The sequence below is a fragment of the Lucilia sericata genome, unplaced genomic scaffold, assembly GCF_015586225.1.
Source record: "Lucilia sericata isolate MDLA Ls3-8-SP2 unplaced genomic scaffold, ASM1558622v1 Contig000072F_arrow, whole genome shotgun sequence".
Classification (NCBI taxonomy): Eukaryota; Metazoa; Arthropoda; class Insecta; order Diptera; family Calliphoridae; genus Lucilia; species Lucilia sericata.
This window is the reverse complement of record NW_023994106.1, coordinates 736,266-749,824: the sequence shown is the minus strand read 5'-3', so window position 1 is coordinate 749,824 and position 13,559 is coordinate 736,266. Positions and strand designations below refer to the sequence as shown.

Here is a 13,559-nt window from a genome sequence, read left to right as displayed (position 1 = left end):
TTCCTAAAGGTGTCTCAGATTTTTTGTAATAAATTACTTTTGAAAAATTGTAAATTCTATAACTGACAAACCAGGGCACGCGGGAGTTTGTTATTAATATAAGTACTTCTTATTCATCAGCAGGACTATATTCGTATGCACTTACATTCTTTCTAGACGTCACCATTTTAATGCGGGGCCAAAAGGGTTAAGATAGATATTGAAAAACACGCAACGACCAAGCTGACTTTCATACTTTTTTAAGCTTTCCCACATGTAGTAGACATGTAGTAGAGGCTGCAACATTTACATTCCTAACATCACTATAGTGCAGTTGTTGTCGTTGTCGATAAACAATGACAACGACAGGGTTGATTGCTCATTTAAATGAGTGTAGGACAAGGCCATTACTGTGAACAACTAGAATCTAAAGGAGGATGTTTGTTTTCCCAGCAAAAAAAGAACTTCCAAAGAAGCGAAACAGAAGTAGAATTTACTTCATGGTAGTACTGAAGAAGACCTGAAAAATTGATTTTAACTCAGGCTTGCCATAGGAGGGATGTCCTTTTTATTTGATTCCAAATTCACAACTTCAGAAGTCATTCTTAAGATGTACTTTGTATGCTCTTTTTTGGAAGTTATTCGGAAGTGAAATTGTATTATTATGGAATACAACTAATTTGACTTAAATAATATTAACATTAATAACCCAGCAAAAACTCGGTAAAGGGTTGTACTTCCATAACTACTTACTTTTCAGTGACTACTACTTATCGTCTGCATTACTTAGAAGAACTCTGGTAATGACTTTCTTATAATCTGATAAAGAAGTACCTTACTTTCGGCTTCGTCACTTTATTTGCACATATTATTTGATTGCGACTTAAGAATTGTGTTTTACAAAAATGAAAACGAAATTAAATTTGTATGTGAAAACCATTATTTGACGCGCAATAAAATAGCTAAGCAGTGGTGCAGTGGGTAGAACATTTGACTAACAAACCGAAGTCCTTGATTCTTTTTTTAGCTGGCTCTTTTTATTATTAAAAAATAAAGCAACTTACTAAACAACTTGTTTGTAAGAGAAATTGCAAGTACTTCTTTAACTCCCTATTTGTAAACGAGCGTAGAAGTACTTGCCTCCAATGATATCACCGTGTTAAAATAATTACTTTAAATGCTAATGAAGAAGTAGTGAAAAGAGGTTTTATTAGCTTTTTAACTCAATACTTTTCAATGTAAGTTTTTCCTGGGAAGGGTAGATACATTTAAAACAGAAGCCCAAAAATAAAATTTTTTATCTCACAAAAATGTAAGAAAAAAATATCTTCAGCATTGAAAAAAATAATTATTTTCGCTTCTTCGAAAGTCATTTAACATCGCTTCCACAGAAGGTAAAAAAAAATTCTCTAATTGCTACTTCTGAAGTGGTGATAAATGTTATTCTTTTGGAAGTACTTCGCTTTATGTTTGCTGGGTTACTAAGTTAGTTACTGATTTTGAAATGTTTCAACTAACAAATTCACGTTCAACAAATTTATGTTATGGTCAATTCCATAAAAAAAATAATCATAATATAATTAAAAGATTATTTTTTCTGCAATTGAATAATACTAATTTTCAATTTATGTATATTTTATCCGTTGGCACCCTTTTAATATCCATTCCAACAAAGACATGAATTTCAGGGTCATAGAGAACTGAGACGAATGGATATGGATCTGGACATAAAATAAATTAATCGAGAACTTACATACATATGTTGGAATTTAAAAAGCCTGTTATATGTAGTTTAGGTTAAGATTTTAAGAGTTATTGTAAATTTATGCAAAGAAAGATTTAATAATGAATTAATAAAATGAAAAAATAAATGAATTTCAGATTTTAATTACGTGACCTACCGTGCAGTGAGAGTATGCTAATTAATGCAAGTAAATTAACACACATATGTACTTTACTTACTGCTGAAGGTATGACAAAATTCATACGATCGTACTTGTTTTTTATACTTCTTACTTGATGTTCAAAAGTAGAAAATTCCAGTTTTACGTAGTATGTACAATGTACATATATGTATGGATTTATATGAATAAGAAAGATAATATCTGTAGTGTTAGATCTTAAATTTTGCATTCTATTGAGCAAGAATTTTTTAAATTTTTTGGAAGTAAATCTGGCATTTCTAAAGTCTGATCGGGAAAATTTGAAACGGGTATAGCCAAGGAGTATTCGAGCTTAAGTTATGAAAATATACCCCACAAATGCTGCAGGGGAGTAGCTATTGGAGCTCGTTTCCCATCCGATATTTTATTCCGATCAGACTGGCCGTTTAGAAATGCCAGATTTATTTAAAACAATTTCCTAATTTTTTATCCCCTACATCTAAGAATACTTAAAAACCATATATGAAAAGTTTAAGTTTCTGGAGAAAAAGTTTCTGGAGGAAAGACTCTTATTTAAAAGGTCATCAATATACATTTCCCTGCAATTATGGACCAGTTTTGCTAATTTTCATGAATAATATTCTCATACTTATGATTGGTAGATTATTTCAGGATTTGGAATTCTGATTTAAATGAAGAAAAAGAGTAACGTTTGTTCGTAATCGATAAACTTAGGAACTACGGAATCTAATAGGACAAAATAGAATAGAGTCCACATGTTCAGTCAAGAGCCTGCAAAGAGGACCGGGCAAGACTATTTTTTTTTAACAAATTTTAATTTAAAAAATAAAACTTTATATATAGAGTAGATCTTTCTAAGTCTCTAATCTGAACTTAAACTAAATTTTTACTTATCAAATATACACTAAAACTTGGGTTTCAGTTTTGACGTTTATAACAAATATCACTCGCACACTGAAAATAATAGATATTTTTGAAAATGGACAAAACTATAGGAAAGACTTTAATATGACACAAACATATTTCCTTATTTTTTTAAAGAAGTTCCTGGCATTTAGCACAACATAATAGTTTTACTTTTTTACAGTGATTAAAATTACTAATATATTAGTAACCAAAATGCATATTTTCTCCTATGCATACGTATGTAATATTAAAATATAAATATATTTTATGAATATAATATATTTAATTGCTCCCATTCGAAATATTTCTAGTATTTTTGCTAAAAATATTTACCCATACAAACTATTGCATATTACAGCTTACAGACAAATATAAAATGTTTTCACTTACAATATATTACGCAGCAACTCGCTAACATATTTATAATACCCACATATATTTCATATGGCTTGCCTATAATATTAAAATATTTTCCTACACAAATTATTCGCAGTCAACAATATTGAAGCCATGCGAGCAGTAATATACGAACATGAAATGTACGCAAGCAGAGCATATATGTGCCGACGAAAACACGAAACAAAACGATAGTCGCGACTATCAGGTTACAATATTTTTACTATCAAACTTAAATATTATTTACTATAGGAAATGACTTATGGTCTAAAATTTAACATTTCATGTTGAACTTGAAAAATTATAAAATGTGAAAAATGTATGCAAGATATAACCAAATTTTATTTAGAAAATAATTGAAAACGTTTATATCTATGTATGTTTTATGTATATTATGGGAAAAATGTATGCATAAAATAACCAAATTTTAATTAGAAAATTTTTGAATTGAATTATTGAATGTATGTATTTATTAAATTTATGTTTAATTTTTATGTGGAGTATTAAAATGTATGTATTTGTATTGATTGTAATATAATTAGAAAAAAATTATATAAATACTTAGAGGATCATATGAATGTAAAAATATATTCAAATATGCAACACCATTTATATCTGGTTTTGTATATACATATGTATGTATGTAAGTATGTGTGAAACAATAACAAAAAACACATTCGTCATAAAAATGACCTGTAACAGCACTTTTCTTTCCTACTTTTCACGCACATTCCATAACGGTGGATTACGATAGGTCATTTTTTCCCTGAATTGGTGGAGGGAAGAAGATATGTACGTGTGATGCAAAAATACATTCGTCATAAAAATGACCTGTAGTAGAAATTCTCTTTCCTACTTTATCATTTTACGCACATTCCTTAACGATGGTTTACGCAAGATCCTTTTTTTTGCTTTACTTGAATTTGTGGTGGGGAGAAGAGGAAAGAAATATCATTATTATTTAGTCTCTCTCATGCAAATTCAAAAGGTTGGCAATGGCATATGCAAATTTATTAACACCTATATATTTTTTTCTTCGCGCCTGTTCATTCATTATTGTAAGATAATTGAGTGTATGTAATAATAATTTATAGAAATGTGACACATGCATATGAAAAACATACTTGTATATGTATGTAATACACTCATACATTTTTGTTGTTTTAACCTTTCACAATGTAAAATTACAAAAACAACTTTTTATGTTTTTATGTCCCCTCTTAATTTTTTGCCATCCTGTTACAAATTTCTAAAATACCTATAATTTCCTTCATTATTGATCATTTCATAGACACTACTAATGCATTACTACCTGTTTACAAACTTATTGTCATCCTGTTACAAACAATATGTTTAAATATAGCCTGTAAAAACAATTTTTTACATATATACATATTTGAATATATTTTTACATTCATATGATCCTCTAAGTATTTATATAATTTTTTTCTAATTATATTACAATCAATACAAATACATACATTTTAATACTCCACATAAAAATTAAACATAAATTTAATAAATACATACATTCAATAATTCAATTCAAAAATTATCTAATTAAAATTTGGTTATTTCATGCATACATTTTTCCCATAATATACATAAAACATACATAGATATAAACGTTTTCAATTATTTTCTAAATAAAATTTGGTTATATCTTGCATACATTTTTCACATTTTATAATTTTTCAAGTTCAACATGAAATGTTAAATTTTAGACCATAAGTCATTTCCTATAGTAAATAATATTTAAGTTTGATAGTAAAAATATTGTAACCTGATAGTCGCGACTATCGTTTTGTTTCGTGTTTTCGTCGGCACATATATGCTCTGCTTGCGTACATTTCATGTTCGTATATTACTGATCGCATGGCTTCAATATTGTTGACTGCGAATAATTTGTGTAGGAAAATATTTTAATATTATAGGCAAGCCATATGAAATATATGTGGGTATTATAAATATGTTAGCGAGTTGCTGCGTAATATATTGTAAGTGAAAACATTTTATATTTGTCTGTAAGCTGTAATATGCAATAGTTTGTATGGGTAAATATTTTTAGCAAAAATACTAGAAATATTTTGAACAGAACCATTTTTTAAATATGCATATTTTTAAATATGAGGTAAATGCATATTTATTGCAAAGTCAAAAATAAAAATATAAAAGCATCTACTAATATTTAAACTCTGCTTTTTTACACTTATGTAAATAACTTTTAACTTAAAAAGTTGTGCTTCTCTTGTAAAAGATCAACTTTAAACTAACATAGAAACACACACAAAAATAATTATTTGTGTATGTAGTTTGTTTGTTTAATTTACTGCTGAATAGTACCAATGACTGCATAATAGTATTACATAAATATTTGCTATTAAATTGCTAATCATTTTGTTTTTTCTTTCCTTCATCTCATTTTAGGAAAATGTTTATTGGTGGACTGAGTTGGCAAACAAGTCCAGGTAAGTTGGCCATTTTTCAGCTTTTGTAGTATATAAATTAAGGGTGCCCAAATATATAGATTTTCACGAGATAAGTCTAATTTTTTAAAACTAACTGATGTACAATTTTAGTCACATGCATACATACATACAATACATACATACATACATACATACATACATACATACATACATACATACATACATACATACATACATACATACATACATACATACATACATACATACATACATACATACATACATACATACATACATACGAAAGTGCCCATATTACTTAGCATTAAAAAATCCCAATTATTCCTAATTCACGCTCTCATTCACACATACATACATACATACATACATACATACATACATACATACATACATACATACATACATACATACATACATACATACATACATACATACATACATACATACATACATACATACATACGAAAATGCCCATATTACTTAGCATTAAAAAATCCCAATTATTCCTAATTCACGCTCTCATTCATACATACATACATACATACATACGAAAGTGCCCATATTACTTAGCATTAAAAAATCCCAATTATTCCTAATTCACGCTCTCATTCATCATTCAACCCCCAATTACGTACTGAATGACATGATTCCCCGTACAAAATTTGTGCGTAATTCAGTTTGAATTACGTACGAATTACGAATGAATGAGTGTCATCTCTAATTTTTATCGGGTATTTATCATAATCAGCTGTTTGTTTTCATTGGTTGGAGACAAATAAAAAATTAAATTGCAAAAAAATGCAAATAAATAGAAAATATACAACTTAAACAGTTGAAATAATTGTCCAATTCACAAGTGGTCTTTGTATTTGGTATCGTTTATTAAAATACAGAATTCCGATATCTGCTTGTGAACAGCCAATTGTATTGTAAAAAGCCATGTTGTAAAAAAGAAAGAAAAACATCTTCAATATTTATAAAAATACAATTAAATTGGAAAACTAAATTAATTATAGCACAAATATGAATTATTTTTCATTTTATTTCACTTAAAAGCCCTTTTTTAAATTTACTTTACTTTATGAAATTATTCTTCTTCTGTTTTATCTTCTTTAAAATTGGGCATTCACGTGAGAATGATAGTTTGACATTAAATACGAAATAAATAAACATATGAAAAACAAACGTCAAGTTATACGAGCTTTTTTAATTGAAATTACCAACAACATTTATACACAAGTGTAAACTAATACACACGATACATAGATACACGAGGCTTGTGAATTGGACAAATGTAATAAACGTATTTTTGTATTATACACACACACAAAAATATTCCAAAAAATTACAAAATAATGAATGAAAAAAAAACAACATGGCGATGAACTGTGTAAATGAATTACGAATGTGTCGTAGAAACGGATTATAAGTAATTTTCCCAGTTATCCGATTGGACTAAAGTTATACAACAGTTAGTTTTAGTCATAAAATCTGAATAAAATCGACATTTTTTGGGCATCTCTTAAAAATTTTTTACCAACAGTTTCTGTCGACAAAGTGTGAAGTATTTAGAGCTTACATCTAAATTATTCATTCGTGTGTAATAGTTGGGCAAATTTTGTAATATTTTATATACATACATATGTATATATTTTTTGTAAAGAAATAAAAATTAATTAGCGAAAAAAACCCAAAAATCTATTACCATGTACATTTTTCTATTAATTTAATGTAAATTTGTAATATGTTAAAAAACCGGTGATACCGATAAAAGCAAAAAACAATGAAAAATATAAACCTTCATTTGATTGACTTTTGTGTGTTTTGTCTGCAAATAAAATTTTAACAAATTTGCAACATTTGCACTTGTTAGTTAGTATCAACGATTGTGTAGTGATAAATGCGAACAAACAATTAACAACGGAAAGTTAAGCTGCGCACAGTGGTATAGGAAAAAAAAAAGAGGGAAATAATTCGGTAACTTCTAAACGGTTAATCCGATTTTAATGAAATTTGGTATGCACAAAGAGGAGGTGTTGTCGAGTTTAGGTTTTGAATTTGGACCTTATAGGCCAACCAGGGGCCCGGCGGGGGGTCCTCAAATTAGGACACTCGGCTATGTTAAATTTTTAAAACGATCCTATTTCTTCATTTGAGTTCCGATTTAAAAAAAATTTCGTATATAGAATCTCCTCATCGAGCACTATAAAAAATGTCGTCGTAGCAGTAAATTATCTCTTATAGTTTAGGAGATATTCGCATTTGAATATTAAAATTTTAAAATTTTTACCGTCCTTACTTTAGTTTTTTTGATAATAGCAGGTCCAAATATTTCCGATTTTCGCCATTTTTTTTTATTTGCTTAACAACAAGTTTATATACCAAGCAGTGAAAGAATTATGTAAAAATCATGACTGAGTCCAAAGTTATAGGCATTTAAATTTAAAAAATTAAAAAAAGGCGATTTTTTGTCATTTTTTTGGGAAAAAAGTATCTTTTTCTTTTTAAGTTATCTAAAAAGTTTCTAAGAAGATGTATATAGAATTTATACTTTTTGGAAAGCTGACTTTACATAAAATACGATAAATGAAACAAAACCTAAAAATTTTTGATACCGAGGGGACCAGGTCCATCCAAAAAAACCCTATTTTTTATGGAAAATTAAATTTTGAGCAAAAATTCTCAAATCGCATAGTCGATATCAAATTATAGTGACCTGTTTTATATGACCCAATAAGTTCTTAATCATTTTGTAACGGGTTTCGATAACCCCGCCCCTGGTATGGATATAATAGGCAAAAAACCAAAAAATCCCATTTTTGGGATTTTTTAAAACTTTTTTGGGAATTCCGGGATTTCTAATAAGAAAATTCGAAATTTTTATTTAATTTTGGATTTTGAGTAAAAAAATCTACCTAACTGTAAAATTTCATCAAAAAATATTCATAAATAAAATTTTTATTGCAATTTGAAAAATTTGTATCTTCGCAAAAACTGAATAAAAAACATTTTTTAATTTTTTTTAAAAAAAGTATTCCGCGAATTTTTTAATTTTCAAAAATTATATACAGTTTTGAAAAATAGACAAAATTACCTTTCCATTGATATATAACATGCCTACCTAATGTTTTTTAAGTGACAAATTAATTAGGGAAAACTCAACATCTTTTAGAAAATTTACCTAGCACTATTATTTTCATCCATATATGTAACAAATTTAAGAGTTAACCTTATGGATGAAAATAATAGTGCTAGGCAAATTTTCTAAAAGATGTTGAGTTTTCCCTAATTAATTTGTCACTTAAAAAACATTAGGTAGGCATGTTATATATCAATGGAAAGGTAATTTTGTCTATTTTTCAAAACTGTATATAATTTTTGAAAATTAAAAAATTCGCGGAATACTTTTTTTAAAAAAAATTAAAAAATGTTTTTTATTCAGTTTTTGCGAAGATACAAATTTTTCAAATTGCAATAAAAATTTTATTTATGAATATTTTTTGATGAAATTTTACAGTTAGGTAGATTTTTTTACTCAAAATCCAAAATTAAATAAAAATTTCGAATTTTCTTATTAGAAATCCCGGAATTCCCAAAAAAGTTTTAAAAAATCCCAAAAATGGGATTTTTTGGTTTTTTGCCTATTATATCCATACCAGGGGCGGGGTTATCGAAACCCGTTACAAAATGATTAAGAACTTATTGGGTCATATAAAACAGGTCACTATAATTTGATATCGACTATGCGATTTGAGAATTTTTGCTCAAAATTTAATTTTCCATAAAAAATAGGGTTTTTTTGGATGGACCTGGTCCCCTCGGTATCAAAAATTTTTAGGTTTTGTTTCATTTATCGTATTTTATGTAAAGTCAGCTTTCCAAAAAGTATAAATTCTATATACATCTTCTTAGAAACTTTTTAGATAACTTAAAAAGAAAAAGATACTTTTTTCCCAAAAAAATGACAAAAAATCGCCTTTTTTTAATTTTTTAAATTTAAATGCCTATAACTTTGGACTCAGTCATGATTTTTACATAATTCTTTCACTGCTTGGTATATAAACTTGTTGTTAAGCAAATAAAAAAAAATGGCGAAAATCGGAAATATTTGGACCTGCTATTATCAAAAAAACTAAAGTAAGGACGGTAAAAATTTTAAAATTTTAATATTCAAATGCGAATATCTCCTAAACTATAAGAGATAATTTACTGCTACGACGACATTTTTTATAGTGCTCGATGAGGAGATTCTATATACGAAATTTTTTTTAAATCGGAACTCAAATGAAGAAATAGGATCGTTTTAAAAATTTAACATAGCCGAGGTGTCCTAATTTGAGGACCCCCCGCCGGGCCCCTGGTTGGCCTATAAGGTCCAAATTCAAAACCTAAACTCGACAACACCTCCTCTTTGTGCATACCAAATTTCATTAAAATCGGATTAACCGTTTAGAAGTTACCGAATTATTTCCCTCTTTTTTTTTTCCTATACCACTGTGCTGCGTTCTCTCTTACTAGGGTGCCAGATTTGAATGCGATAAAAAAACGTACATCGTATTTAAAAAAGCTGTACAATTGTTTATTTTCAAAAAATTTCAATTATATTGTTCTAAAAACGCTAGATTGGCATTGTTTGTTATGATCTATATATATATATATATATATAAAACGTATATTTTTGGATCTGTAAATGATATTGATCTGAAATTTTGTTGTCTAACTAACAAGAAAAAATTGAGTCCATTTGGTCCAAAATTACGCCCGGTATTCAAAAAAAGGCGGACCAAGGTATGGTAAATTTTGTATCACTAAATTTTTAAATGCCTATAACTCGGATATTATAAGAGATAAGTAGTATGTTTTTTCAAGATCTCGTCTAGCGCTTTCAGAAAATATAAAAATCTTTGTGTTTGGATGAAAAACAAAAAAATGGCACTAGTTTAAAAATTTTACATGTCGTAGGTACCCTACTTTGAGCCGCCACAGCGCCGTCCCTGGGGCATCTGCGGGGTTCATCTTCAAAACTTAAACTCGAATACTCCTTGGCTACGCTCACCCCAAATTTTATACCGATCGGATCAGCCGTTTAGAAATGCCAGATTTATTTCCAAAAAATTTCCATTCTGCCCCACTGTGCCTTGTCAAAGAACTAAATTTGCGACTTTGCGACTGATTCGAAGTTTAGTCAGTCAGTAATATCACTCTTTTATATGTATATATAGATATAGCAATAGAATTACACACAATAGACAAAGCTAAATCTCCACTTTTTCAAAAATATAATACTTTATGTAAGCAGTTTTTTTCAAAAAAACTCCCTTTTTTTCTCAGGTGAGAGCTTATACAATTTCATTTAAGGAATTTTTAGTCCCATAATGGGATGCGAACAGGGATGCCAAGTAAGGATTTTTTTCAAAAATTTCTCGTGTAGGGAAATAGGGATAGATTTCTAACTTTTGTCAAATTCTATGGTTTTTTTTAATTTCATAGTTTTTAACAACTAAAATACATATATTTTTTCATATATTAAACATTAAAATTAAAAAGAAAATCTGTTTTTAAGTGTATCATTAGTAATTTTGGTAAATTCCGCATGTAATTTCTACTATCACTACAAGACTGGCATAATCCAAAATTCGGTTTTCTTGAACACACGATATACTAATGTCTTTTCTATAGACTTATCAAATTTCAAATGTGTATGTCTATTATATTCGATGTGAAACTGATTTTTTGTTAACGTAAAAACTAAAAAATAGTAAAATGGAATTTCATACATATACAAAGTTTTCGGGTGAATTCCTTAAAATTTCACAAAACATCTAGAAACTAAATTTTTGTAGTTCTTAAAAGAAAATAAATTTTATTTTTAATTATAAAAAGTGCAAAATAAATGAAAAAGTGCCAAAAATGCACTTTTAATGCTAAAAATATATAGCAAAACACGAAAAAAAGTGATAGAATTGCACTTTAAATGCCGTTATGGCAACACTGCTGAAGTGGGTTAAAAAGATATAGATAAATTTGAAATTACAGGAAATAGAATTTGTGGAGTGCAGATTACTCCAGCATTGTGAATGTAATTTTTTTTCGTTTATCGATTATCTATCGTCATATATATTGGTTGGTGATAGAATGTTAATAGTGAATAATAAGACATAATTGTTCTTTCGATAACATAATTTGAAGCACGAAAAAATTTAAACTAAACCCCAGAACTGCCCTGGGGCACATTCGCCAAATATAAGTAATGCTTGTGATGTAGAACAAAATGTGGTTAGGTTAGGTTAGGTTGATAGGAGGATGTATAATACATCAAATCCGAAAAAATACACCTAGGCCACTATCGGGCCTGTTGTGCGCTCCAATTCATCTGTGGTTCATATATAGAAAAAATCAGTCATAATATGTTTTAAAATTGTTTGTTAAGTTATGTGAAATTAACAATAATTATCTGGTTTATAATACTTTGTTTAATGATTTAAAGTATAAAACAGCAAAATATGTTTTTATTTTTGTAACTTTTTGTTTTATTTACTAATGACATGGCGTATTTACCCCATGGATAGGGCGGTATTGCCGTTTTTGGTCAATGCGGAAAAAATATGTACATTAAGATGACTTAAGAAAGATAAAATTAAAGCCAACATGTCTAAGTTTTCGAACCAAGAAATTAAGAATATGATTATGGTTTTAATTTGAGACATCCTCAAAAAAAGTGGCTAACAATTTTTGTAGTAAATTGACTTTATTATGGAATGTTAACATGTGAATTTTGTTTTTTCGGTTACTTATCAGGACAAAGATATAAAATTTGTTATGTCATTTGAAAGCCCAATCGGCCGACATAAAAATAAAGTTTCATACATTTCAAATAAAAGTAGTTTTTAATCCATTTTTGATTTAATTAAAAATTAATATGAAAGATGTCCGATTTTGAGTTTGATCCACTGTAATTTATCATAAACATTAAATATGTATGTGCAATAAATTTTTTCAAATAATTTCTGTAATTTAACTCTTTACAGAATGATCTTAAAAATATTTTGTTGTTGTAGAAAGTCCATTATCAATCCATTCTGTCGATCTTTTATATTGTGGAATTTCCATGCACGGACCCAGAATTGATTTTAAGTTATTTATTGGTGACAGGAAAAGTACTTTTATGTGTTACAAACTCTTAATTGTGAAAATGTTAAAGGAAAAATGCAAAAAAATGAAAATGACATTCATGTTAATCGTTAAAAATCTTTTGATACTTATTATTATGAGTTTCATTCAATGAAATTTGTTTGAAATGCCCTGTATTTTTCAATGAAAAGTCTGAGACGAACATTGACACTAATACACAAATACGTTTGACAGATATTTGTGCCCGGCAGAATTATAAATGGCAATTGCCCTTTGCTTTAACATCCATTAATATAGAATTAGAAAACATCTTTTATATTATGCTTTATTCTCTAAAATCTGACTCGAGACGAAATAGAAAAATCCAACGTTACCACTTTAAAATGAGGTCGATAAAATTTCACCTTTTAACATAAGTTATTTTACAAATACCATTAGGATCAGATAGTATACTAACGTAGTAAACTTTTTGCTGAGAAAAATGGCGCAGAAACAAAATTTCTATTATTAACCCTTTAGATGTGAACATTAATTTGGTGGAGTTTTATTTATTTCGAAGGTGATAATGAAAAAAAAACATTGTTTGATGGGAAATTATTAACTCCCATGTTAACATTATTAACAACATAACTCCTAAATGGATTACTATAAATTAAAAATTTTAACATAATTTTTTAAGGCCATTGAATATTATATTTACGAATGATAAAATCTAATTTTGAAATAAAAAAATGCATTTCTTCTTTTGCTTTTATGCATTTATTGTGCATCCAAATTCTGTCAAGACTGATTTGAA

General features: G+C 28.0%; 1 protein-coding gene across 10 annotated transcripts in view; it reads left to right on the top strand.

Annotated features, from left to right (window-relative positions):
* Positions 1–13,559, top strand: part of LOC119616445 (RNA-binding protein Musashi homolog Rbp6-like) — a 328,977-nt gene that overhangs the window by 41,379 nt on the left and 274,039 nt on the right. For all 10 annotated transcript variants that reach the window (XM_037972790.1, XM_037972789.1, XM_037972791.1 and 7 more), the window contains one exon: positions 5,613–5,653. In XM_037972790.1, the coding sequence (XP_037828718.1) occupies positions 5,613–5,653 (41 nt within the window). The remainder of the gene's footprint in view (positions 1–5,612; positions 5,654–13,559) is intronic.